The following is a 24,124-nucleotide window of genomic DNA, read 5'->3' as shown; positions in this document are numbered from 1 at the left end:
GGGTTTTGTAGTGTAATCAGGCACTGTTGCATGCTGCTATAAAGAGCAAGTACAAATTTCTGTGAGTGACAGATTTGATTGTCATTTCCAGACCCCATTACCTATGATTTTCTTTGTCACAATTGTATGGAGAGAGCATGATTTGATAAGATTGCATTGCACTAGGTAGAATGGAGGTTAAAATGAAGTATTGTGCCCTCTTGTTATTTAAGTAACACTCTCTGTACTCTCAGTGGAGTGGATATATTTTCATATATTTTGTCTTTGAATTTGCTATAATGGCGCATCCCTCCCCAGTATCCTTTGATGCAATTCCATTCTTAATGTGTTTTCAGATTTAAATTAACTGTCATTTATTATTCACCCACACAAAGAATGCATATTTGAGTATGCAGAAATGCAATCCCTTGATTGACTGCCTGGTCCCTGTCTGGGAGGTGGGAGGCATTAATTCCTGGGAGGGAGACTCTTACATCAAGTTTAGACAGTTTTCAATCTGTGGGAAGCTCTTTTTCAATGTCAGTTTAAGAAATATGTTAATAACTTGTATCTCGACTGCAGTTCAGCTCTGAATGAAGCTGAGAAGCAAACTGCCATTCTTTAAAGGGAATCTTCAGCAGCTGGATGGACAGGTTACTTAGGAGTGCAGTCACAAGGAACAACATCTAAACTCTTCTCTTAAGAAAACCTTGCCGACACTAACAGAAAGCAGAGGCTTCCTAAGAGAAAGGGGCTCAGGCGACGTGCTGAAGCACCTCTCTAAAAATAATTGCATGTCTCTCACACTGCTGTGGTTCTGTTCTGGCAAGATTTAAGCCGAGTAAACTGCAAGATAAGGATCCTCTTTCAGGAAAGCAATTTTAGCATGTCCTAAATGCCCAGCTCAACCATGTGTATTGCTGAAGCAGAGTCTCCGCTCTTCCAGGAAAGGTCAAACGTTCCACGCTTCCTTTCTTTAATCCTCGTTAAATACATGGCCATGTATCACTGCCTTCATTGCCAAAGATCAGTGCTGCCTGATTACATGGAAAGATCTAGACCACTAACCACATATATTTCTAAAATCAGAGAAGTGACTTTAGTCCCAGGCCTAAATTCCCTTTTCTAAACTGATAGTGTCCCTTTCGCTTTTAATAAGATTACATTTTATTAGTCTGAACTACCATAGTACACACCAGAGGACTCTGTAAGTGCTGCAGAATTTTCTGTTAAGAAATGTGCCCTATAAATCAGTTACTTGTCTTGCGAGAGCACGTGTATAATAGCTGATTATATGGCAGAGTTATATTGGCATAAGAGCCGTGTGCTGGTTCCTTTCGAAAGCGTATATGTGACTCATCACGGCTCATGTCTGTGATACTGTAAAGGCCAAATATTGTAAATCCTTAGCCTTTCCTCATTTCTTTTTAATCTTAATTTTGGCCATGCCCCATAAAGTACTCAACCAATCTATTAAGATAGCTGTAGTTTGCTATGCTAATTCATACTATGTGTTTAGTTATCCGCTGGTTATTAATCTCTTTAGTTCAGGGTCATATTTTCCTCTCCTCAGCGTTTCTCATAGTGTCTGATGGTGCCCAGAGCACTAAGAGCTCCCAGAAGTTTAGCTAGTCGAGTCCCAGCTGCTTTTGACTTTATGGTCTTGGATAAATGTTTCATTCACAAATAGAAGAGAGAGAGAGACATTACGAGCACATCTGAGTATTCATGTGTTGGACTTTGATTCTTTGGTTGCTCATAGAAAACAGATGATTCTACCTCCAAGATTGATTTTTATTATCTCCAGACATGATTTGCCTTGAAATCAATACAATAATGTAAAATGTCATTGCAAATAGAGGACATTGATCTGCAATGCATTTATTAACTCCTTCTGATAAAAACCAAAATGAAAATGGTAAACGTGCTGGTATTCCAAAAAGAGAAAAAGTGAGTCCCAAATGCTCGAGTTATAGTTTATCTACAAGAAAAACCTATTTTCAAATCTTGTACATGAAATGGTTTACGCAGATAAGGAAAAAATGTAGCTGGATCTTTAACATTGTAACATTAATGGCTGTTTAAGAGAATTACGTAATTAGATGGTTAATCAAACTTGAAACTACTGCTTATCTGCCTAGGTCCACATAAGGAATATCAGCAACATGAATGGAAATGCAGCCCGAGGAAAAGCAGCGCTCTGTCCATTTTCTCTCGCGTTGGATGCAGCCGTGTGTGCTTGGCATCGCTTGCCTTTGTCTTAGCTGCTTGTTTGAAGCATCTGGTAATTGAACATAAACTCTTGCACTTGAGCATTCATGCTTGAACCTGAAATTACCTTGTCATCCACACTGGCTTTCATTAAACAGCTAACAGATGCCCTGGCATGCTCCTATCACACTACATGATGCAGAGAGTCAGAGCCTCGTATGCTGAAATGGCTTTGGTCTAGATGGTCTCCTCTTGTCCAGCCTGGAATAAATGTCCTCCTCTCTGCATTCTGCAGCAGCCGCTCTGGCCATTACGCATCTGAGCTGCTTGCTGCTGTTTAACTCAGACATGCCCTCTGAGTATAATAGGTGGGATACTAATATTTCCTATGTTCTTGAAGAAAACGTACGTATCCCTCAGCAAAAACAAACACTGCTTTTCTTTTTTCCATTTAAACAACCAGACCATGTTTCTTCTGTCTGTAAGCAGCTGTTGCAGTTTTCACTAGCTGATTTGTGTCCATTTGGAATACTTTCCCCTCCAAAGCCATGAATATTTACAACAGACTTTTCCTATTTAGGCAAAAGAGTAAAGGGGAGAGGGACACATACTGCAGACCTTCAATGGAGGATCTTTTACAAAATTTCCATTAGCTTCCATTAACCAAACCTAGCAGCATGACGGTGCAAACAAAGCTTGAATAAAGTGAAATGGGCGAGGCTGGAAGAAGAAAGGCAGGAATAAGCCTTTGCAAGATCTTGGAAAATTTCCCTGATAAGTAGAACAGTCTGAAGGCACTGTTAAGTTTGGGGGGGGGAGTTCTGATTTCTTCAGTTTTTTACCCTGGATAAATATGTCAAAACCTGAGTGTTCCCTTCTCTTCATTCTCCTTTGATGTCCTCCTCTATGCCAGGATAGATGTCTAAATAAGCATTTAGATATTAGGTGCACAGGTTTCAGAAACCAGCATTGGAAATGCTGACATTATCTCCTTTTTTTTAATCTGTCTCTGAGATGCTCAATTCCACTGATTTGAGGCCAACAACAGGAGCTGTATCTCCTGAGCATGTTACAGTTCAATCTTTTATTATAGTAAAATACTCTATATTCCTTCAGCAGCCAGGGCTGGCAAAGCATATCTCATTGTTTACTAAGCACTTTGATAGCCTTAAATGAAAGGCACTGCGGTTATTAGCATCGCTGAATCCCTTCCCAGCGGAGCGGAGCGCACAGCCTCCACAGCTGAGCCAAACTGGAAAATGAGCACATTTGGAAACGGGACGCCAAGTAGCCATCTAACGCAGACAGGTCTGCCTGTCTTTAGGTGGAAAAAAACCCTCCGGTCAGTTGAAATCTTGCTGATGGGCACAATAGATGTGACATCGCTTCTTGTTTTGCCCTGGTCCTCTTGTATCATTCAAAAGATAATCGCATGCTCTGGACTGACCTTTTTTTTCTTTTTTTTTTTTTTTTAAATGCATTATCTTTGAGTGTCAGTCTCTGATTCATTTTATGTCACTTGTGTCATGCCACTGTAGATTGTGTCCCACTGTGTCACGTCCTCCAGATCAATATGACACAACATAGCACTGCGTGAGCTACAACAAGCAAACACGGCGATGCCAAGCTGTTTACCCTAAACAAGTAATCCCTCCTAATGGACACCCAATCAATAGAAAATCAGGGTGGGATGGTTTCTTTTCAGATTGGATAATTGTTACCCTCAGACCGTACCCACAATGTCTGCAGCCTGCTGGTTTGCAGCTCGGAAATGCATCACGGCTTCCCGAAACGAGACGAGAAACGCAGGCGGCACTAACAGCTAATGACGGGTTCCCTTTAGCAGGGGACGAGGGACAAAAGCGAAGCAATTACAGCCTTCCTCCAGATGGGAAGTGCTGCTCAGCTCCGTTTCTTGTAACGAACTGAAAGCTAGCGAGAAAACTATTTGTTAAAATCTCTTGTAATATAAACCAAATACCTTAAATCAGGCAGAAATACACCAAATTCTCTGCAACGTGCTGCAGCAATAAAACTAAGGGATGTAACGCAGGACAAAAATGGGTAAGAAAAGCTCAGATAGGCTCAGTGCACCCCGCTAGTGAGGCCGGGGCCGATGGCGCCCAGAGCTGTCCCGTGCGGCAGCGCGGGCCTGCTCCAGCTGAGGACCATCCCCGTGAGCTTTTCACGCCGCTCAAACCATCTCGGCTCTGACGACAAGCCGCAAGCTGAGCCGCTCCGTGAGCTGCCAGCCCGGCTGGCACGCAAGGAAAACTACGCGTGAAACAAAAAAAGTGCCGTTTCTGTCACACCAACTGTGCTCCTGGAAATGCCGGCATGAAAGGAAGGTTGAGAGGGAGCTTTCCTGCTTCCCTGAGCCTTCAGTGACACCTACAGACAAAGCACCAGCCAGCCTGCAGCCCAGCCCAGGCCGTGAGCCCTGCCTTGCTCCTGCCCCTCTCGGGGCTCTGCAGGAAAGCTCTCCTCTTTCTCTGTAGCAAAGCCAAGCCCAGGTCAATGTAAACTCGCTCACGTCTGCTGTCGCTGCATTTGCTATGCCTGCAGGACACCTACTGAATGCGGTTGCCTGTACAGGGTAGTTATTTTTTTTCCCTCGCTGTTTCCTATTTGAGACTAAAAACCAGATTATTTTACCTCCTGATGACAGAGGGCTTTTCATCCCCTGAGAGCGTTCCCGTTGGCATGCAGTATTGACTTATTTCTTCTCTAAAAACTTCTCGGTAATGCCAGATGAACTTTTTCAGAGCTGACCTGGAACAATTTGGCTTGTTTTTTTGTCTGTTCTTTCTGAAGGAGAGCTGGGAAATGCCAGGCGCTGCTTCCCTCTGTGGAGGGCTCAGAAACCTGCAGGCAGCTGTAAGGGGTGATGTTACTAATAGGAATTCTTACCCTTTATCTGCAACTGAATCTTTCAGCCTTGTTTTTAAAACTATCTCAGAATGCACCGGAGTGCTGCAAAAGAGGATATCAGCTCAGAATATCACCAAAATCACTTTTTTTTTTTTTTTTACATTAACTGTCCTTGATACCTAAGGAAAATAACCTGCACTTGGGGGGACAGGACAGTAACAGAGCATTAAGATCGGCTCTCCCATAGTATCTGTCTCCCTAGACTGCCTCTCTTGCCTTGCAAGTGGACAATAAATAAATGAGTAGCTAGCACAGAAAAAAACAATCGTCGCTTTTTTTATTTTTGACTTGGATGCTAACCAACGCGATTTTGGTATCATTAAAGCACTCACCATAATTTAAAAAGTGCCTGATGTTACAGGTTTTAAAAATGCAAATCTAATAATTTTGATTACCACTTGGCTGCGTATCGCCAAGGTGTGCCTACACTCGGCTGCCCTCAATTGGCTTCTGAATAACGTTTTCCATTTGCTGCTCTGCTAGGGTTATTAAAGGGAGGGGAGGGGATGTTTTTGTTTTTCAGCTTTCCTAGTCCTTGAGAAGAGATGGGTAAGCATTCTCCTTGGGGTGATTTGTAAAGTGCATTGCTGGGGCTCGCACTCCTGCTGAGCATGGCTTGGGTCAGAGCCCTCCCGGCGCATCGTTTGTCACCGAGCTGTATCAGCCGTTCCCATAACCTGGTATGTTCAGCTATTAGATTGCAATGCTTCTTGACATGACTGGATTGAAACCTGGGGGCCTGATTTTCGGAGGCACCGGGCACTTGCAGTTCCTACGGCGTCCACAGGAGCTGTGCTAAGCTGCCTTGGAAAGCAGGTCTTTAACAAACACCCACGTTTCATTCTTTGTATGTTTAGAAACTGTATGTATTGCAGCAGGAAGAATCAGATTTATGGTGCGGACTTCTCGCCTCTTGCAGAAAGTGCCGTGGAGGCGAGGGTTAGCTACAGCAAAACCTCGGTGCTGACACTTGTTAAGCACCACAGCTTACACAGATCATTGCGGGACTCATGTAGGAGAGCTCAGGGCTTTGTGGGAGGCACCCATTTCATCTCAGAGTCAAGTCCTTCATAAATGTTTCATACGGGCTTTGAGCAGGGCAGAGGATGAACTGCTGCTGCTGAAAGGAATTTCCGTAAGCGATTCTGTGCCTGAGCCCCGCTGCAGGTGCGAGCATTTCTGTAGCATCCTGAGCTTGGGATGCTCCGGGTCTTCTTGAGTTTCAGTGGTAGCAATCCCAAGTGGCTGTAAAATCCTGATACATCAGTTATACAAAAACATTGTCATAAGTCTAGGCAATAATTAAACATTATTTTAGTATCAAGCACTTATATGGCTTATACCGGAGAAATTTCAAATGCTTTACTTGTATTAATTAGCTAAGCCTCGTAACAGCTACTGTGGTTCTCCCAAGGGTTACTCTGTTTTGTTAGAAGTGAAACCAAAATACAGATGAATTAAATTGGTCCAAGATAATACAGCCAAGTCCCCGAGGACTTGATCTGAAGCCTATATAGTCAGCGATGAAATCTTTTTCACCACCTCCTGTACACTCTCGGTAAGGTCTTTGAAAACCCAGGAACAGCTTCGCATCCCCTGAATTTTGGTGAGTAGTTCTGCCCAGTGCATATCTTTGTTGCTGTATTCTTATTATTTTAGCAGAGAATTAAGCAGTTGGCCAATAGTCTCTGGAAGAAGTAGTTAAGATTTTGGTTTCATATTCCAGAGAATGAATAATGCTCGTAGTATTTTAGCATGACAGCTGTGCAGAATAGACTTTTGGAATAAGCAAAAATATCTATCTGTATATGATTTTCAGACTTTCGGTCTCATTGTTAAGCAATATTTTTTCTCCTTTTCATTTCCTCTGAGGCCCTGTAGAAAAAAAATACTGCATTTTTGTCAACAGAAATGAAAGACAAATGTTAACTTTAGAGGCAGAGGGAATTCACGGGCACAGATGAGGAGCTGAAGTCTGCATAATGTGTCATGGCTCATCTCTCTGCGCCACCATTTTGCTCGTACTGCACGACTAAAGTGAAAAATAGACAATTAAACCAGTGGTAAAGGATCCATGTGAACTCCAGCTGTGAATAAGGGATTAGTCCTGAAGCCCAAGGTGGAGCTGGTACGAGCTGCTGCCCGTATTTAACAGACAGAACTTGCTGCATCACAGATACCCACAGGTTTGGGGGCTTTCCTTTGGAAATGTCATGTTTAGGACAATGCCCTTTCTCACCTTTCTTCTGCTTCACCTCCCCAAAATACTTGCTCGGTTCTTGTTCAACAGGTCAGTGCCATCTTGTGTAAGACCACAGAGGTCCTAAAAAGTGAGTCAGTCTGACCTACTAACTGACCCAAATCAGCTGCACATCAGGCAGAGGAGTTACTACACCCAGAGCCACGTCTTACCCCAAAACCCCTGTCTGACATTTCTACAGGACTTGGCTTATTGGGGCAGAGTTTTGGTTCCATGGTGTGGAAGGTTTGGTTGGTATCACTCATCATATATATTTATTCTCTGTATGGGCCCTCCTCACACAAAGAAGACTACCTAGATTTAAAACATAAAACCATCCATCAGACAGAGAACATGGCCAGTATTCTAAACAAGCACGAAGTTTTCAATAAACATAACATACAATATATACAATTGTTATACAATATAACAACAATAATGTTAGTCTAATCTTTCCCTTTCCAGGTTCGAGCAGATATCACTCATGTTTTTAATACACCCTTCTTCATTCCAGTTTTGGAGATTTTACATTGAGAGAGTTTTCTTAAGGCAGCATTTAATGTAGGAACAACAAAATAGGTTTTTTGATAACCATGGTGAGCAATGTATGACTGTGAAAGAAATCTTTGAAGTAAGAAGATTCAAATGAAACAATCTGTGGTCTCCAAGCTTTTTCAAAAATTTCAACCAAGCCTTTCAAATCTGCTGCACTCTTTTCCAGCCTTTTCTTTTCTCCTGGTTCATCAGGATGGTGGCTAGAAGAGGATTCTGGAGGATTTATTAATAGTGTTTCAATCCAACAAAAAGAGAAAGGTATCGGAGGATAAAATCAAAGATGTGATAGTTCACTTGTTGCATTAAGGATCTTCCTAAGTGATCACTGCAAATTTTTCAAGTTCTGGTGGCAATGCTGCAGTTGTGGTAGACTGTGTAGGATCTTTTTCAGCTCTATATGTCTCTCCATTTCTCAGGAAGACAGGATTAATGCTTTTTTTTCCCCCCCTTTGTTTTCTTTGTTGTTTGTAGATCCAACCCGGGTTATGGTGTCACCTTTCAGCATGGATGTCACTGTTGGAGAAAGCATTGTCTTGCCTTGTCAGGTATCTCACGATCACTCGCTAGATATCATGTTTACCTGGTCATTTAATGGACACCTGATAGACTTTGAAAAAGATGGGGATCACTTTGAAAGAGTTGGAGGGGTAAGTATTAATACTAAAGTAATCTCCTCACAGCAATAAAAGTAGGTAACATAGAAAAGGGCTACTAATAGAAGGAATGGACTTGACTAAGTTAATAGTAGGAGATGTTACCTTCTGTCTTATAGACTGAGAAGATGAACATTGCCAGTGTACTACTTCATTATAGTTGGTGTAGAATTGTTATGATTTCTTAATGACATGACTTAAATCTGCTCGCGTGAACGATGTTTTCACATTGCAGTGGGATGTATGTCAGAAGACCTGTAATATGTTTTCTCATGGCAAAAAAACTGCATTCTCATGCAAGGAAGATGTCCATAATAGTTTTTCTCTGGCTGTAACAGTAAAAGAAATGTAAATATAACAATTGTAGAACTTGGTATTTATACAGAAAATAGCGGGAAATCAGAGGATATCCTCAAATTTGTTCAGGCAGTGTGTGTTGGCATGTTTATCTGTCTCTGTCTGCGTCCTCCTCTTGTGACCACATGCTTAGAATAAGTATTTTTCCTCTACACAAAATAACCTGCATAGTATTACGAACGTCACCGACTGTTGGAGATGACATTTCTTTCCAGTGTTATCTGTGCACGTTTCCTGGCAATGTCACGTTGGTGTCTTTGGGTTGTTTGGTTGTTTATGGGAAACCCAGTCAGTACCCACTGACAATGCAAACTTTTGTAATGTCCAGAGAATTGTTTATTTGAAGGTTGAAAAGATCATGTTCATGGGAATGCGATAGCTAGGAGAAGAGTCGGGTGTGAAATGATGGTTAGACTGCCCATTAAATACAGCCCTGGCCACCGCTGTCGCTCAAGACCGTGATCAAGTGGCAGGTATGGGGAAGAAAAGGTAGTTGAAGGTAGGAATTATCTGTCCTTCGTTAGGAGAGGAGAAAATCTGCTTGGGTCATTTGCCATTTTCTGGCTCTCCAGGAAGGTTTAGGACCGAAGAGCCCGCAGCAAGGTAAGGGTGCCCGTGATGGTCCTTCCCTGCTTGATTTTCTCTGCTTTTACCTCAGTTGTAAAGGGCAAGTTGTTTCAGCTTTTCTAGTAGTTTTAGATTTCCTGAAGATGTTGCGGCATGAATTTTGGGAATCGGAGAAGATCAGTGCTATAGGAGGTACCTCAGGATATCATCTATTAGAAAGGGGGTTCACCCGAGGAGGTAGCACGTCTGCCAGACCTGCCCTAGCTTCTCATGCTATTCTTCTGACTAAAAATAATTTCCAAATAATTTTTACTAAAAGAGGAGCAGCGGTTTCGCAGGCTATGTCTGAAAGATGGGTAAAAAGTTTGCTTTCCTTTGTAACCATAATGTTTTCCTTCACCGTTCAGATTTCATCTAATTTACCCTGTTGTGTATTAGGCAGGACTTGGGAGTTTAATTTCTAACTTATTTGCAATTTAAAAATGTTTTCTCATCCTTCCTGATGAATGTTTTTGCACTTTTATTGGGTGAAGGTAGCAAGAAAAAGAAGGAAAGAAATGCAACAAATTTTCAGCAGAAGTGGAAAACTGGAAAGAGTTTTGCGTGTTGCTCTAAGCGGGGTTTTACAGAGACACGTGCTCCGCTGGGTTTCAGGCAGACTGGTAGTCCGTGTTTACATTTGTCAGGAGTGAAATTTAATGCTGAAAGGAAAAGGAAATACAATTTACAAGCCTTGCTGTTATCCCTAAAAAAAATCATTAAAAGAGGCACTTAAAGATTGATGCCTAGGGTGCACATCAGCAGCGACGGCTCTTCCCCGCGACTGCGCCTGATTGGCCTGCAAAGCTAAAATTACAAAATTTATTAATATTCTTCAGTCAGAAAGCCACAACCACAAGGTTACCCTGAGACTTCTCACGTATCGAATGCTTTGTGTCTGGAGAAGAATTTAGAGAGAGTTTTCAGCTTCCTATACATACAGAAACCTAATTAGTTCTATTCAACAGTTAATCAGACATGCACTTGGCATTTGGAAAACAAATTACCGCTGTTAGGTGATGCAAGATTTCCTCGGAGAGTGCTGTTCTCGTGATCTTTAGCACAAAAATGCCGGGCAATCAAAATGCTGGCCGTAATACAAAGCCGTGAAACTATTGCAGATGTCTCATAATTTGGGCTGGTTTTCGCTTACGAAATAGATGTAGACACAACTTGGGCATCTGAATACCAGAGAGGCTATAGATTGGATATCCAGAGAGATAAAGGAGGAATCGGAGCGAACCTGCCCTGCGTAAGCTTTGTCACGTTGTTTTAATGGAGAAACTGCTTAACGGACCCAAACCAGGCTCCCCTGCCCCTTGTAGGAGCCATAATTTTCGAAACACTCCCGCTCTTATCTTCAAGGCAGACTCACATAATTTTAATAGGCCACGGCTTGCATTACTAATGTTTTCATCAGCCAGTGTAAAGTAAATCCATTAGTCACAGTGTCCTTCATGTGATAATGATGTTTAGCGCTCATTAAAAAGTAATTGTAACCACTTTTCCCTACTTTATCAGCAGGATTCAGCTGGTGATTTGATGATCAGAAGCATCCAGCTGAAGCATGCTGGGAAATATGTCTGCATGGTGCAAACAAGTGTGGACAAGCTATCGGCTGCTGCAGACCTGATTGTAAGAGGTATTTGAATTTTGTTACTGTTGCTGTTGTTGTCGTAAAATGTCTTCCCCCCCCCCCCCCCCCCATCTTTTGCTGCTGGTAAGACAGTTCCTGGGCTCGGAGACATTGATTGGGATCCCAGCATCTTGTAATTAATCTAAGAAATAAGTTCTAAGTACACTGGGGTTCACAGTACGTTTTCAAACAGTGCGTATAAAGATTCTTTCATATATGCATAGTCATACAACAGACACACAGCACAGATCAACACACTAGTACACGTTCGTGTCCTGAATGCAAAACTTGCACCGACTGAGCTCGTTTATTTGATGAACCATGCAGCAGAAACAGTATCCAGCTTGTCCACTGCATTTCTGCCCAGCAATATTGTTCCGTTTCTAGAATAAACATGATTTAGTCACTTCACTGATATTTCAAGATCTATTTGCTATCTTACAGGTGATCTGTAAGTATGACTTTAACAGAGATGCAATTAGTTAACCTGAGTCTGGATCCTTACAATAAATATGATATATGTTTTCCTGCTTGTTAGCTTTGAGGAAAGCAAACTTTGGTGCTGCTCTGTACCTGCTACCCTCAGTTCCCGTAGACCCCAGCAAAATCATAGTTTGCTCATTCGCCATGTAACATAAGTTCTCAGGCAACTCAGTGAAAGGAGGAGAGCATGAAAAAGAAGTAAGAAATCCCCTCTTTATCAAAGCTGTGCCAGAGTAAAATGTGCAAGATTAGCCCTGAACTTTCATTCAGGAATGTGCCCTTGTCTCTAGCTGGGCATTTCTGTTATCCTCATAATATTGTTATGCTTTTTACCACGTTTCCCCTGTGGGAGCACGAACGCAGACGTTCTCAGCCACGTGCTGTACAAAGAGCTGGGCCCCTGGAGGCAGCGAAGCCGCTGCTCTCCTCCCCAGGAGGTTGCTCCCTCTTACACTGACTCGCGGGTTTTTGCTGCAGCATGATTTCAGATTAATTCTTTTTCGTTTTGCACAAACATTTCAAAACAGCCTGCTGATGGGCGCCTCGGTTAGGTAATTTCCTTAGTGCTGGCTCTGTAAACAAACAGGAGGAACATTAAATTCTCACAAGAAAATGACCCTTGATGATGGTAAAAATACTGATCTTGTCGCTCCCTAAAAACATCGACGGGGATGTCTCCGTCCAGGCCAGTGGTCCCACGGCTGCGCTGAGAGTTGCGCTGTACCGTCTCACCGACCGCATAAAAAATGGGAAATACCCCTGGGCTGTGAGTTTGGAGGGGGAGGTGAATAGCTGGTGCATAAATAGAACCTTCAGAATAATTTTTAGAAGTTTTTTAAATATTGGAGTTGTGTCAGAATAACAAGAGAGTAGATACTAGAATAAAAATCAATTTTTTATGTCAGGGAATATCCAATAAGAGCATACAGAAGTAACCCCTGGCACCAGTGCACACAGATCAGCCCACTTGTTCAGGATGGGATTTTTTCACGCCGTCAGAACAGGAGAAGAGCGTCTCTGTCAGCAGGCCAAAAATATCTGGTAAATTGGTAACTGATAATTTCTCCCTCTCTTGCCCTACTGTAGCCTGCACCCTGCGAAGAAGTATATTCTGAAATGTTGGGAATAACCATGGTTATTCCAAGACATGAAGTGAAGACAGTTTGTTTCAGCCTCTGCCAAGCAGTAGGAGTAATTTGTGACAGATCCAGTGAAATTTCATTTCTCTGGTGTAACTTGCGGTGGGGGACCGAAGGAGCTGACTGCTCCGTGAGGCTGCGTTGCGTGGCTACTCCCCCCAGCAAAACCATTTCAAGTTTTAATTTCTGAGAAATTAAATCTGGCTAGACCTGCTGAAACTTTCATTTTAAAGACAGGATATTGGAAGGTTTCAGGGTATTTTAGATATTTAAACATGTCCAGCTCTCTGAATGTCATATGAGAATAATTTTAGTCCACAGAGTGAATTGCAAAAGAGTTTGCTTGAGATGGTGCTTTTGGGGAGAGACTTCATCTCAGGTACCACTACTGACAGTAACGGCCATACGACAGAGGAGAGCGATCCTCTTGCTGGTTGGTATGTCCTACAGTGCTTTACTGGTTCAAAGGAACCCAGCACTGAAGCAGAAAATACTGGACCCTATTCAGACACGATGCTAATTACAGGCAGGTCCTTCGTTCTTCACCAGCCTCTGGGTGCATCCAAGCTGCAGCCAAAAAATCGTTCTTGTGTGTAGGCCGGTCCTGAAGCAGCAGACGTGAGGTGGCAGAGCTGATCCCGAGTGCTGCAGCGAGTGCCGTGCTCTGTCGGGTAGCCTAGGCGTGCCATGGCACTGCTGCTCCTCACATGGTGGCACCTGGGGGCTGCGGGTGAAGCTGGTGATCTCTGGGTTTCGGTATCTCCCCCACACCTCCCGATCTCACCTGGGCAACGAGAGCTGCTAAACCACGGCTGGGGCTGCGCTTAACTCCTCTGCAGGGACTCGGTTGCCTCTCTCCTGAGTAAGGGAGGAAGACCAGAGTGCTCCTTCCTTGAGCCACTGCAAAGTTCTAAGCACCCCTCTCCTGTAATTCTTCCAACAGGTCCCCCAGGTCCACCAGAAGCTGTGACAATAGACGAAATCACCGACACCACCGCTCAGCTGTCCTGGAGGCCGGGAGCAGACAACCACAGTCCTATTACAATGTATGTCGTACAAGCAAGGACCCCCTTCTCGGTGGGATGGCAAGCGGTGAGCACAGGTAGGTCCATCGCAAGGACCCCCTTCTCAGTGGGATGGCAAGCGGTGAGCACGGGTAGGTCCATCACAAGGACCCCCTTCTCGGTGGGATGGCAAGTGGTGAGCACAGGTAGGTCCATCGCAAGGACCCCCTTCTCGGTGGGATGGCAAGTGGTGAGCACAGGTAGGTCCATCGCAAGGACCCCCTTCTCGGTGGGATGGCAAGCGGTGAGCACAGGTAGGTCCATCGCAAGGACCCCCTTCTCGGTGGGATGGCAAGCGGTGAGCACGGGTAGGTCCATCGCAAGGACCCCCTTCTCGGTGGGATGGCAAGTGGTGAGCACGGGTAGGTCCATCACAAGGACCCCCTTCTCGGTGGGATGGCAAGCGGTGAGCACGGGTAGGTCCATCGCCTGGGCCCCAGAGAGCTCCACCGATGGAAAGCGCATCCATCGGGACCCCCGCACGGGCCGAGTGGAGCGGCTCTGCACCCTGAAGTGAAAAGTAATTTCACCGGCTGCAGAGCACTGGTCTTATTAACTAGTTTCAAGTTTAGCAACCCAAAGATTTAGGGTCCAGTCAGTGCTATTACTCATCCATTTTTCTCATGAATGTTTAAGAGAAAACAGAATGAATTCCTATCTTTTGTTGCCGCGCTGGAGATATACGACAGTAATTGTGGTCTATAAAGACATCCCTCAGGGACAGACCGTGTCATCTGGCCTATCTTTAAGTAGAATTATTTTCCTGATAGAGGGAAAAAACCCATGATGTAATTGCTCATTCCGTGAGAGGTTAATTTTGTTCCAGTAACCATTAAATCGAGGGAACACTGTGTTTTAAAAAGAGAAAAATAAAAACCCTTTAAACCTGTTGTCTTGACACTTTGTTTTCAAAAAGTGGCAATTTAGGAGAAACTCTTTAATAGCAGGAATTTCTGTGCTAAAAGCACGATGGTTTAGTGCTGTCTCTTTTACTTCTTTGCAGTTAACAAAATGCTAGAAAAATGAGAAAACGTTTATCAGTCCTTATTCACTTTGTATTTACATTGGTCTCTCACTTCTAAGGGTATCAGATGTGACCTTTTCTCAGCAGTCTTTAATACTTTTAGTGGCTTTTGTTGTACTCCGAACCTGTGGCTGTCTCCTAGTTCCAGAGATCATCGATGGCAGGACGTTCACAGCAACAGTGGTGGGTTTGAACCCTTGGGTCGAGTACGAATTTCGAGTCGTGGCTGCCAACCTGATCGGGATTGGAGAACCCAGCAGACCTTCGGAGAAGAGAAGAACTGAAGAAGCTCGTAAGTAGTGGTGGGCAACGGAGTTAAGTCTGGTGGAATAAATGCTCGTCAGTGCTAACGGGTGTGTTGCACGGGAGGAAGCCGAGGAGCGCTTTCTGTGCCCATTCCTCTCCTCCGCCACAGCATGTTATTTGTGCGCACAGAACAGGCAGGGGAAGTTGTGGAGCTCCTCATGGGCTCTTTTGCTCAATCCATGACTCCTGGAGTACAGGAAGACTTCATGGCCTTTCCCTGCAGAAAGCAATGATTTTCAAAAAAAAAAGGTATTTGGGCACGTTTTTTGGAAAATACTGCCCAGTATCCGTTGATGAGAGAGATGAACTCTGAGAGCATTCCCTCTGGTTTCCCATGATCAATGTGATGGAAGCTCTGGAGCACAGACTGCAGCACCTTGAGAGCAGGAGTTTGAGCTTCACAGCTGGAGAGTCAGCAGCCCCTTGATGCTGGGGGCTTCTGTGGTTCTCGGAGTAACTTGGACCTCGTCCCTGTGGGCCATCAGCCTTGAAGAAACCACCCTGGGCTGCCTTACGGGTTGGATCATTTCATGGCCTTACTGAGGGTCTGTCTTCTGCGGCCCCCTCCCGAACACACCACTGCCTTCTAGAACCACACTGTGTCTTCAGGCTGCTGCGGGCACAGCTTAACGGTGAGAGCTGTAATGCTCCTTGATGCTGTCCCTGTCTTTTGATCTGGCAGAAAGGGGTCACGGCAAGGTGTAGGCTCAGCGTGGTGGCTGCAGGGATGTGTGCCTGGGTTATGGGAAACCCCTGGTAGGTGGCTCCTCTGTTCTGTTTTAGCCTGTAATGGAACAGAATATGAAATAGGAAAATAAATAAAAGCCCTTTTTTATGGAAGGTAAATGTTTAAACTAAACAATTAGTGACTGAATACACAAGTTAATTGACATACTTTTAATATACTGTTATTGACTAACTTTGAATGTGCTGTTTGCCATGGCAAATTAGTCATTTCCTAATAGCGTTTCTGGTTCCCAGCAGGGGAAGGCCAGCAGAGTCCTGTTGCTGTGTAGGTCTGTTCCATTTCAATGCGCTTTTCTGGTTTCAAAGTTGCCACATGCATCTTCTGCATCTTTTTTTGCAGTTCCTGAAGTGACCCCGGCTAACGTCAGTGGAGGTGGAGGGAGCAAGTCTGAGCTGGTCATTACGTGGGAGGTAAGTGGAGTCCAGACCAAGAGGAACATGAATACGGTCCTGACGTAGACGCACCCTTTCACCCCAGCCCCAGTGAAGCTTCTGTAGATTTCAAACGGTTTGCAGTAAAAAAGCCCAGATTGTGTGATAAAAATAGCCCAGCTATTAAAATTGAGCTAAACCGCTTCCCCCCCCAGGCCCCTCTGCAAGGAAGCCAGCAGAGGAGTGCTGTGCAGGGCACCACGGGGAACGGGCTGCGCGTCGCTGCTCCGACACGAGCTCGGCTCCCCCCGGCTCTCGGCGTATCCGTACACATACGGCAAAACGTGGATGGGCAGAAAGCACTTGAGGGATAAAACAGGAGTTTGTGAGGCCAGGCTTGGCACGTCCTGACCTGGTTGAGAATTGTTGTGGCTGACTCCCAAGCTCCATCCCTCATCCCTGCGCTGGGATATATGGCAGCAAATAGTTAAGAGCACAACGCATTGCATGCTGGCTTTTGTTGCTGCTAATGAAAGCCAGCAAGAGGAGATACAGAGATGAAAAATGTTTAACATTCCTTAAGGCAGTCGGGGTTAGAACTTTAGTCATTTGTCTGCTCATATTTTCATGTTATGATGCGATGCAGCTGGCATATTTTTCCTAATAATGAACTTCACTAGACATGCTAACACTTCCACTTAGCACTATTTCTGACCAAGCTGGCAGAATGAATCGCCAGAGATATTTTTAAGGTTATTAAAAAACTATAAATGGGTTTTTGTCCTTACCACACAGCTCAATGTGCTACATTTCCTCCTCCGTTGGACTAATTAGCTACGCCGTGTCTCCTAAAGATACTGCAATATGTTTCAAAAACACACATGGCAAGAACATCAGCCGTTGATTTGAGTCGTAATTTGCACAAAATATAATTTGTATTTTGATAGAACAGTCAGTTTACTCTTTTAAATGTCCAGAGGCCTTTTCTTTATGGTCTGGTGTATTTTTTGAGCCTTACAATACAGGCTCCTTAATAGATTACACCAAAAGTAACCCCTGCACATGCTTAAGCACCACGGACATCTGTGGGAGAGTGGCCCATAATTACAGATTATTTTAATACATTGAAGCTTTGGGTTTTGATGCAGCTTTTAGGGGGCTGCAAGCCTGAGAGTAGCAAGTGTCAGTGTGTCCAGAAGTGACCTGGAGGTGACAGGTTGTTTCTCCTAGCTGTTACCTAGCACTTACCTGCCCTTCTCCATCACGTTTGTGACAAGTCGCTCCCTGCCATCGCGGTCTCTAACAGGTCACGTCGTAGGGGACGTGGCTAGTCGGCTGAGCTGGTCTGGGTCACTGTGTAGCAACGGGCCAGCGAGGGACTGCGAGCCCCGCGCTGGCTGGGACATTGCCGGGATATGTTCTTCAGGGCTTCACGTGCGATTCCAAAGACGTGAGAGCAGCTGCACGTGTATTGGGAAAGCAGGAACCGTGTCCTTGGTTCAGCCCAACAAACCTCAGACTCTTAGTCATTGCAGTGCCTAAAATTACATCGTTACTGGAGGCTCCATCTAGTCAGCGAAGGAAGGTGGGCACCTACGAAGGTGAATTAAGTCTTAGGCGAAGTGTCTTCTGGAGGTGCTGCTTTCCCCCAACTACAGGGAGCTCGCGGAGCAGCAAGGCTCTAGCGCAGACGGGATGGGATGAATTCAGGTTAGATGCGAAGCAGGACTCCAGCCGCCTCCCGTCTCTTAATGCTCTGTTTAGAACAGTCGCTTTAGAAGGACCAAGAGCTGGCAATAGCCAGCAGGCAGACGGGGAGATAAACGCGTGCCGTTGCTGAAAGTGCTGTTTCTCCCGCCGTCTGCCTGCCCACAGACAGTGCCCGAGGAGCTGCAGAACGGAGGCGGCTTCGGGTACGTGGTGGCCTTCCGCCCCTTCGGCACCGTCAGCTGGATGCAGACCGTCGTGGCCTCCCCGGACGCCGCCAGATACGTCTTCCGCAACGAGACCTTGCCGCCCTTCTCCCCCTACGAAGTTAAAGTGGGGGTGTACAACAACAAGGGGGAAGGGTCGTTCAGCCCCGTGACGGTCGTCTACTCGGCAGAGGAAGGTAGAGCCAGGAGCCCACCCCACCGCCTCTCCCTCCTCCCCGCCGCTGGACACGGCGGGGTTAACCGGGTCTGAAAGGGTTTAGTATCCACCTTGACGTATCTTTTGATACCTAATCCTTGCTCTGATTTATAATATATGGCAAGCCGTGATTAATTCTTTTGATAGTCATTAAAATAACATTAATCGTAATGAAATCTTTTGATATTAATGGAAAAGTAATATGTAATCTGGAAAGAATTCTGCTGAGATTTAGTATGAATTAATGTCCACTGATTAGAAAATGTTCCCTCTTGTCCTAATTACAGTACATGGTATCCTGGGTTGAGTTTAGTAATGACATCTTATTATTTCTTAGGTAGAGGAGCGGTGCCGTCTGGCACAGGCTGACAGGCCATCGTTTTGAAATGTGGAAGTTTGTTTTGGTTGCGTGCTTCTTTTCTCGTGCAATGAAGAGAATAAATCCCTTGACGTTTGGGACTAATTGAACGTAAAATTGAAAACTCTTAATTTTATTTTCAACTCCTCTACCCAGAGCCGACGAGAGCCCCAACCACTGTCTTGGCCAGAAGTCTTTCTGCCTCAGACGTTGAAGTTTCTTGGGCTCCCCCTTGGGAGAACCAGCACAAAGGAAGAATACAGGGATATGAGGTATGGAAACACAACGCAGCATCCTTTCAGTACTAAGCCTTGAGGAGATGCGGAGATACGTCGTGTGCAGTCATGGCGGTGCTGCTCCTGCCTGCCATGGGGCGGGTGGGTTCCCGCGGCGTATTTGCTTCCTTTTGTCTCTTCAGAGGAGAGATTCAGCGAGATTTCTCTCACACGGTAAACAATTACACATCTTTCTCTGTGTGATCTGGCTGAAAATGGAGAGCAGAGCTTGCCGGGGGAAACCTGCGTGAATGCGCTTCCATGGGCAGGCAACGTCCGAGGTCCTGGGGAGGGAGCGCTGCAGCCAGGCTGGTTTCTAGCAAGGAACAAGAAGAGATTGTAACAGGGTGCAGGATCTGTCCCCGTAGCACTTGCACTTTGGGCAGAAGTGCCAGAGTTAGCGCTGGAAACAACCGGGTACTGCCATCCTGTAGCTGGAGGTAGACACATACCTGCTCTGCTTCTCAGGTCAGATGTTGGAGACACGACGAAAAGGAAGAAAGCGCAAAAAGGATTCGAACGGTTGGCAATCAAACGTCTACAAAAGTCAGCAACCTGAGAGGCAATGCGCTGTATCACTTGGCAGTCAGGGCGTACAACACGGCTGGGACCGGCCCCTCCAGTGCCGTGGTCAACGTCACAACCAAAAAGCCACGTGAGTGTTTGTGAGGATGGGGGGGCTCTTGCCTGGGAGGGTTTCTGCCAGCGCTCCCCTCTCTCGTTTGCAAGCTTTCTCGAGCCTGAAGGAGCTGTCAGACTTTTCTTTGCTGAGTTTTTGTGCAGAAGACTTACCAGCTTTTTTTTTTGCCTTTTTTTTTTTTTTTTGTGAGGCTCTTCCCCGTGTTAAGTAAGCAGAGCATGCAAAACTGAAATCACAGCTGTGCAGGAAAATTAAATATTTATCGCGTCGTTCAAGAGGGCTTTTTTCTTCTGGTCTCAGGCATGTTGAGCAACTGACTGAATCCTTTTTTCATTTAGAGCACTGTGTTGTGTCACACCTCCTGTGACCTTGAGGACACAGATCAGTGAAACAGCTCATTAGCTTTCCAGAGCAATAGGACTCTGGGCACGCTCACCTATGGTGGTAGAAGTCTCATTGGTACTGGGAGGGTTCCAACTGGGAAACAGTGCTCCTTAGTAATACAGTGCCGTGTATATTTTGGTCTAGCACCGAGTCAGCCTCCTGGGAACATCATATGGAATTCGTCCGACTCCAAGATCATACTGAACTGGGACCAAGTGAAAGCGCTGGACAACGAGTCAGAAGTGAGAGGCTACAAAGTGAGTATTTGGTCGGCACAGGCAGCTGGACAGCTACAGCCCTGCACCACCTCCCTCACCACCCCAGCGCCTGCAGTGAAGCCTCGCTGAGCTTCAGCTGTCGCTGGAGTCTGCTGTTGGGCTATAGGGAACATTTCCGTGAATCCAGTGTCACGTTGGGGTTTACAGACCAGACAAGGTGTTTTTCATGGTACTTGCATGGTTTTCCAGGTTAAAACTGGAGCATTCCTGCAAAAACAGAGGCCATATCTGTGTAGAGTGAGCACGTTCTGCTGGCTGCTCGCCCTCGCCCCGGCGACGCTCGCCCCTGCGAGCACCCGTGCGGGTCTCAGCCTGCGGACCTTCACCGCTCCTCCCCTCTGAAGCTCCCACCTGCAGGACTGCTCTCCTGCCTTTGGTGGAAACCTTCCAAAGGCTGTAGTTGACTCCTTAATTGCAGATAAATAAAATGCTTTTTTAATAGCTCCCATTTTCTTCAGAAAGCAAAGCCAAAAGGAAAAGAAAGAGAATCCTCATTAGTAGCAGTTTTAATAGGGTATAATTTAACTAGAGAGAAATCTTGGGAAGAATTCTGCTCTATCACCTTACACAAGGGTTTAATTTGGCCCAAAGAAGACATCGGCGTGCAATTGCCAGCCGTTGCCTTGAGGGTTGAGTTGTGCAAACGTTTCCCACCAGAGCTTGAAACGATGAAGAACCTGGACATGCTTTGTCTTTTGTTCACGATCTGGAATGCCAGCGGCGTCAGCTTTACGAGCCTGTGCCGGCTCTCCTGAATTTCTGCACTAACTTTTAAGTATCTTTGGCGCGCTGTATCGGATTATCAAAAATAAGCAATTCCTCGGGTTTTTAGTCAAAACCTCAGATGAACCGCAGCAGTTTGGACCAACTTTTCACTACATGTTTCAGGTTTGAAATGCAAATTAAGAAGTCAATTGAAAGGGGGCGAGAGAGACTCATCACCCTGAAAAAGCAAACTCCACCTAGTGGGTTTCTAAAAAGTCCTCTTTTAACTTACTGTTAGGATCACACAGCCAGATTTCTTTCCTGAAGCACAGAAAAATGTTGCCCATCTTTTTTTTTTTTCCCTCCCTTGGAAATCTTATATTTTATGTCACAATTTATGATCTAAATCAGTAGAATTCCCAGATCTTAGAAGGTAATTCAAAAAAGGCAATTATTCTGCGAAGCTGGTCATGGCACTGCATCAAATACCCCAACTCACTTTCCTGAGGAAACATAGTAAGAAGTTTTGACCTCTCTACATAAGCCTTGAGATTTATTTTAGCTTCATCAAGCTAAAGATTTCGCTGAGGGGCTCTGCCAGGTACCGAGCCCTCGTTTAGTGCTGCCCATCAGCATCGTCCTCCTCCCAGCGTCACCTCCCTGCCCGGGCACTGTCCCCGCTGTGCTGGTGTGAGTCCCCAGCAAAAAGCCCTGCGGGGGTCCGAATGGCCCCTCTGTGACCAGGCCGTGTGGCTGAGCATCAGAGGCAGGAAAAGAGCAGCAGCAAATCTGGACGCCCTTAGGGCAATGGACGTCTCTGCCGTTTCTGCCTCCTCTTCTCTCTCCCCTTTGCTGCAGGTTTTGTACAGGTGGAACAGGCAGAGCAGCACGTCCGTCATAGAAACGAATAAAACCTCCGTGGAGCTCTCCCTGCCGTTCGACGAGGACTACATCATAGAGATAAAGCCGTTCAGCGACGGGGGCGACGGCAGCAGCAGCGAACAAATCCGAATTCCAAAGATATCAAGTAAGGACGGGAGGAAGTGGGGTCCGTGTCCGAGCTCCGGGGAGCCAGCGTCCCCAGCTCCTCTGCTTCTCGCCCGCTGGCGGGGCAGACCTGCTTCACCCCGCTCACCGCTGGCATCTACAAACGGGGACGAACCAGAGCCTTGAAGCTGAGCTGGGGCAGGCTGTATAGGTCTGGCCGGGAGCTGAAACCCAGACTTGCCCGGGACCAGTAGTCATTCCAGCCCACGTTTCTGATTTCATCCTGAGTCAAGATTAAACCATAAGAAACACCATCATAACTAGTTATATTTGTATTTAAGATTTCTAGACACTTTCCACTCTCTTACTTCCGTACTCATATATATGTTGAATATATTGTTCCACTGCAATTCACTGTAACAAAATACAAAATGCGGTGTTCAGAGGCTTTTAAATTTATAAGGCTACTGTATAGCCATATTCCATTGTGTGCTGGATGCATAAATATTTATTTAGGGAGATGAGGTTGTGTAGAAGAACAAGCAGAAAAGAGAGTATTTTATTACACAACATTGCTTTTGCAAAATCTCCATGTCCCATCTTCCATTAATAACGCCACAGTTTATAAGCTGCATTAAATCAGGAGCCTCTGCAATGCAGGAATATGGCATTAAAATAACAGCAATGTGAAAAACCCTGGGTGAGATCAGAATTATCTCCACCGTGGTTGTACGCTGTGGCTACGTAAACCACACAGAGGAATGTAATCAGCAGACACAGGAGAGCAGGAACACGTCGGTTCCGATGTGGCTGAACGCGGTGGGCCACAGAGCAGGTATGCAACTCCTCCAGGACCTGGATCGTGCCAGGCTGGTGCCATAAGTAACAGCTTGAATATCGTACAAATGTAAAAAAAACCAAAATAATAAGTAAACAGGCCGTGAAGTAATAGAATTGTGAAAGTAGCCTCAACGCAACAGCGGCAGGAATTTAAGTTAAACCAAAAATTCAGTTAGGGAGGTGAAACCCAGTGAACAGGAGGTTATTGAAGCAGGAGGAGGGGACCGCACGTGGGGTCCGACCTCCCCAGGAGCCACGTCGCCTCCGGCCACCACCGCTGCGCTTCATCAGAGGAAAAAGAATTAAAATCGGGGGCGGGCAGAGAGGTTTGGGTTAACGAAGGCCGCTCTCTTCACCGTTGGCTTATTTTCTCCCCCTCTCTCCTTTGCTCAGATGCGTATGCGAGAGGATCCGGCTCTTCGACCTCCAACGCCTGTACACTGTCAGCCATCAGCACAATAATGATATCGCTCACAGCTCGGTCCAGTTTATGACAAAAATTACATAAAGGACTTCTTGTTTATAATATAAGCAACATTTAGCTAGTTGTTTTGAAGACACCCAGTACTAAGTAATATTGTGGTTTGAGTACATCTTACTACTGGAAAAATGTTTATGCTTCTTTAGGAATGGCATTATACAGTACTTCCTCAAAGCAAATATAGCTTTGTCTGAAGTTTCCTTGGAAACTCTGCAATGCACTGAAAACATCTGTAATATGATGTTACCAAAGCAGTTTACATATGTCCTTATATGCATATTTTTTATTATATATTTAGTGTTTTATAGAATTTTTTAAAGTTAACATATGATGTAGATATTAATTTTTCCTCTGCTATAAAATGCTATGGACGACATTATCATGAAAATATTGTTTGGAATTTTTTCCTTTATGACGGAGAGTTCAAAGTTGTTCTTAGTGAATTGGCTGCAACTTTACTGTACAGTTTTACACGGCTGCGCAAGGCAGAACTGTTCCACATTCTGTTCGTAATGCGGCTGTATTTAAATGGCAGTTACGATGATTCTTGTGTTAAATCAAGTGCTTATAACACACAAGATCTTGTATTTTATTCAGAGGTCTAAGCAAGACAAACTCGAAACACTCAGTAAGAACACTATAATCTTGAAAAAATACATGAATTTTGGTGGTTTGTGGACTACAGGACATGTAGCTAATATTCTGGCGTCACGCAGCAAGGGTCCATTTTTACTGTCTTGAAAT

General features: G+C 45.1%; 1 protein-coding gene across 1 annotated transcript in view; it reads left to right on the top strand.

Moving 5' to 3' along the window:
* Positions 1-23,749, top strand: part of LOC127021397 (contactin-4-like) — a 323,929-nt gene extending 300,180 nt beyond the window's left edge. The window contains 11 exon segments of the mRNA XM_050904421.1: positions 8,387-8,562; positions 11,053-11,173; positions 13,733-13,891; positions 15,020-15,169; positions 16,271-16,341; positions 18,178-18,412; positions 18,947-19,062; positions 19,534-19,720; positions 20,234-20,346; positions 21,931-22,099; positions 23,293-23,749. Of these exon segments, the coding sequence (XP_050760378.1) occupies positions 8,387-8,562; positions 11,053-11,173; positions 13,733-13,891; positions 15,020-15,169; positions 16,271-16,341; positions 18,178-18,412; positions 18,947-19,062; positions 19,534-19,720; positions 20,234-20,346; positions 21,931-22,099; positions 23,293-23,393 (1,598 nt within the window). The 3' untranslated portion in view covers positions 23,394-23,749.
* Positions 23,750-24,124: the final 375 nt, after the last annotated feature.

The sequence above is a fragment of the Gymnogyps californianus genome, chromosome 13 (assembly GCF_018139145.2).
Source record: "Gymnogyps californianus isolate 813 chromosome 13, ASM1813914v2, whole genome shotgun sequence".
Lineage (NCBI taxonomy): Eukaryota > Metazoa > Chordata > Aves > Accipitriformes > Cathartidae > Gymnogyps > Gymnogyps californianus.
This window is presented reverse-complemented; position numbering and strand designations above follow the sequence as displayed.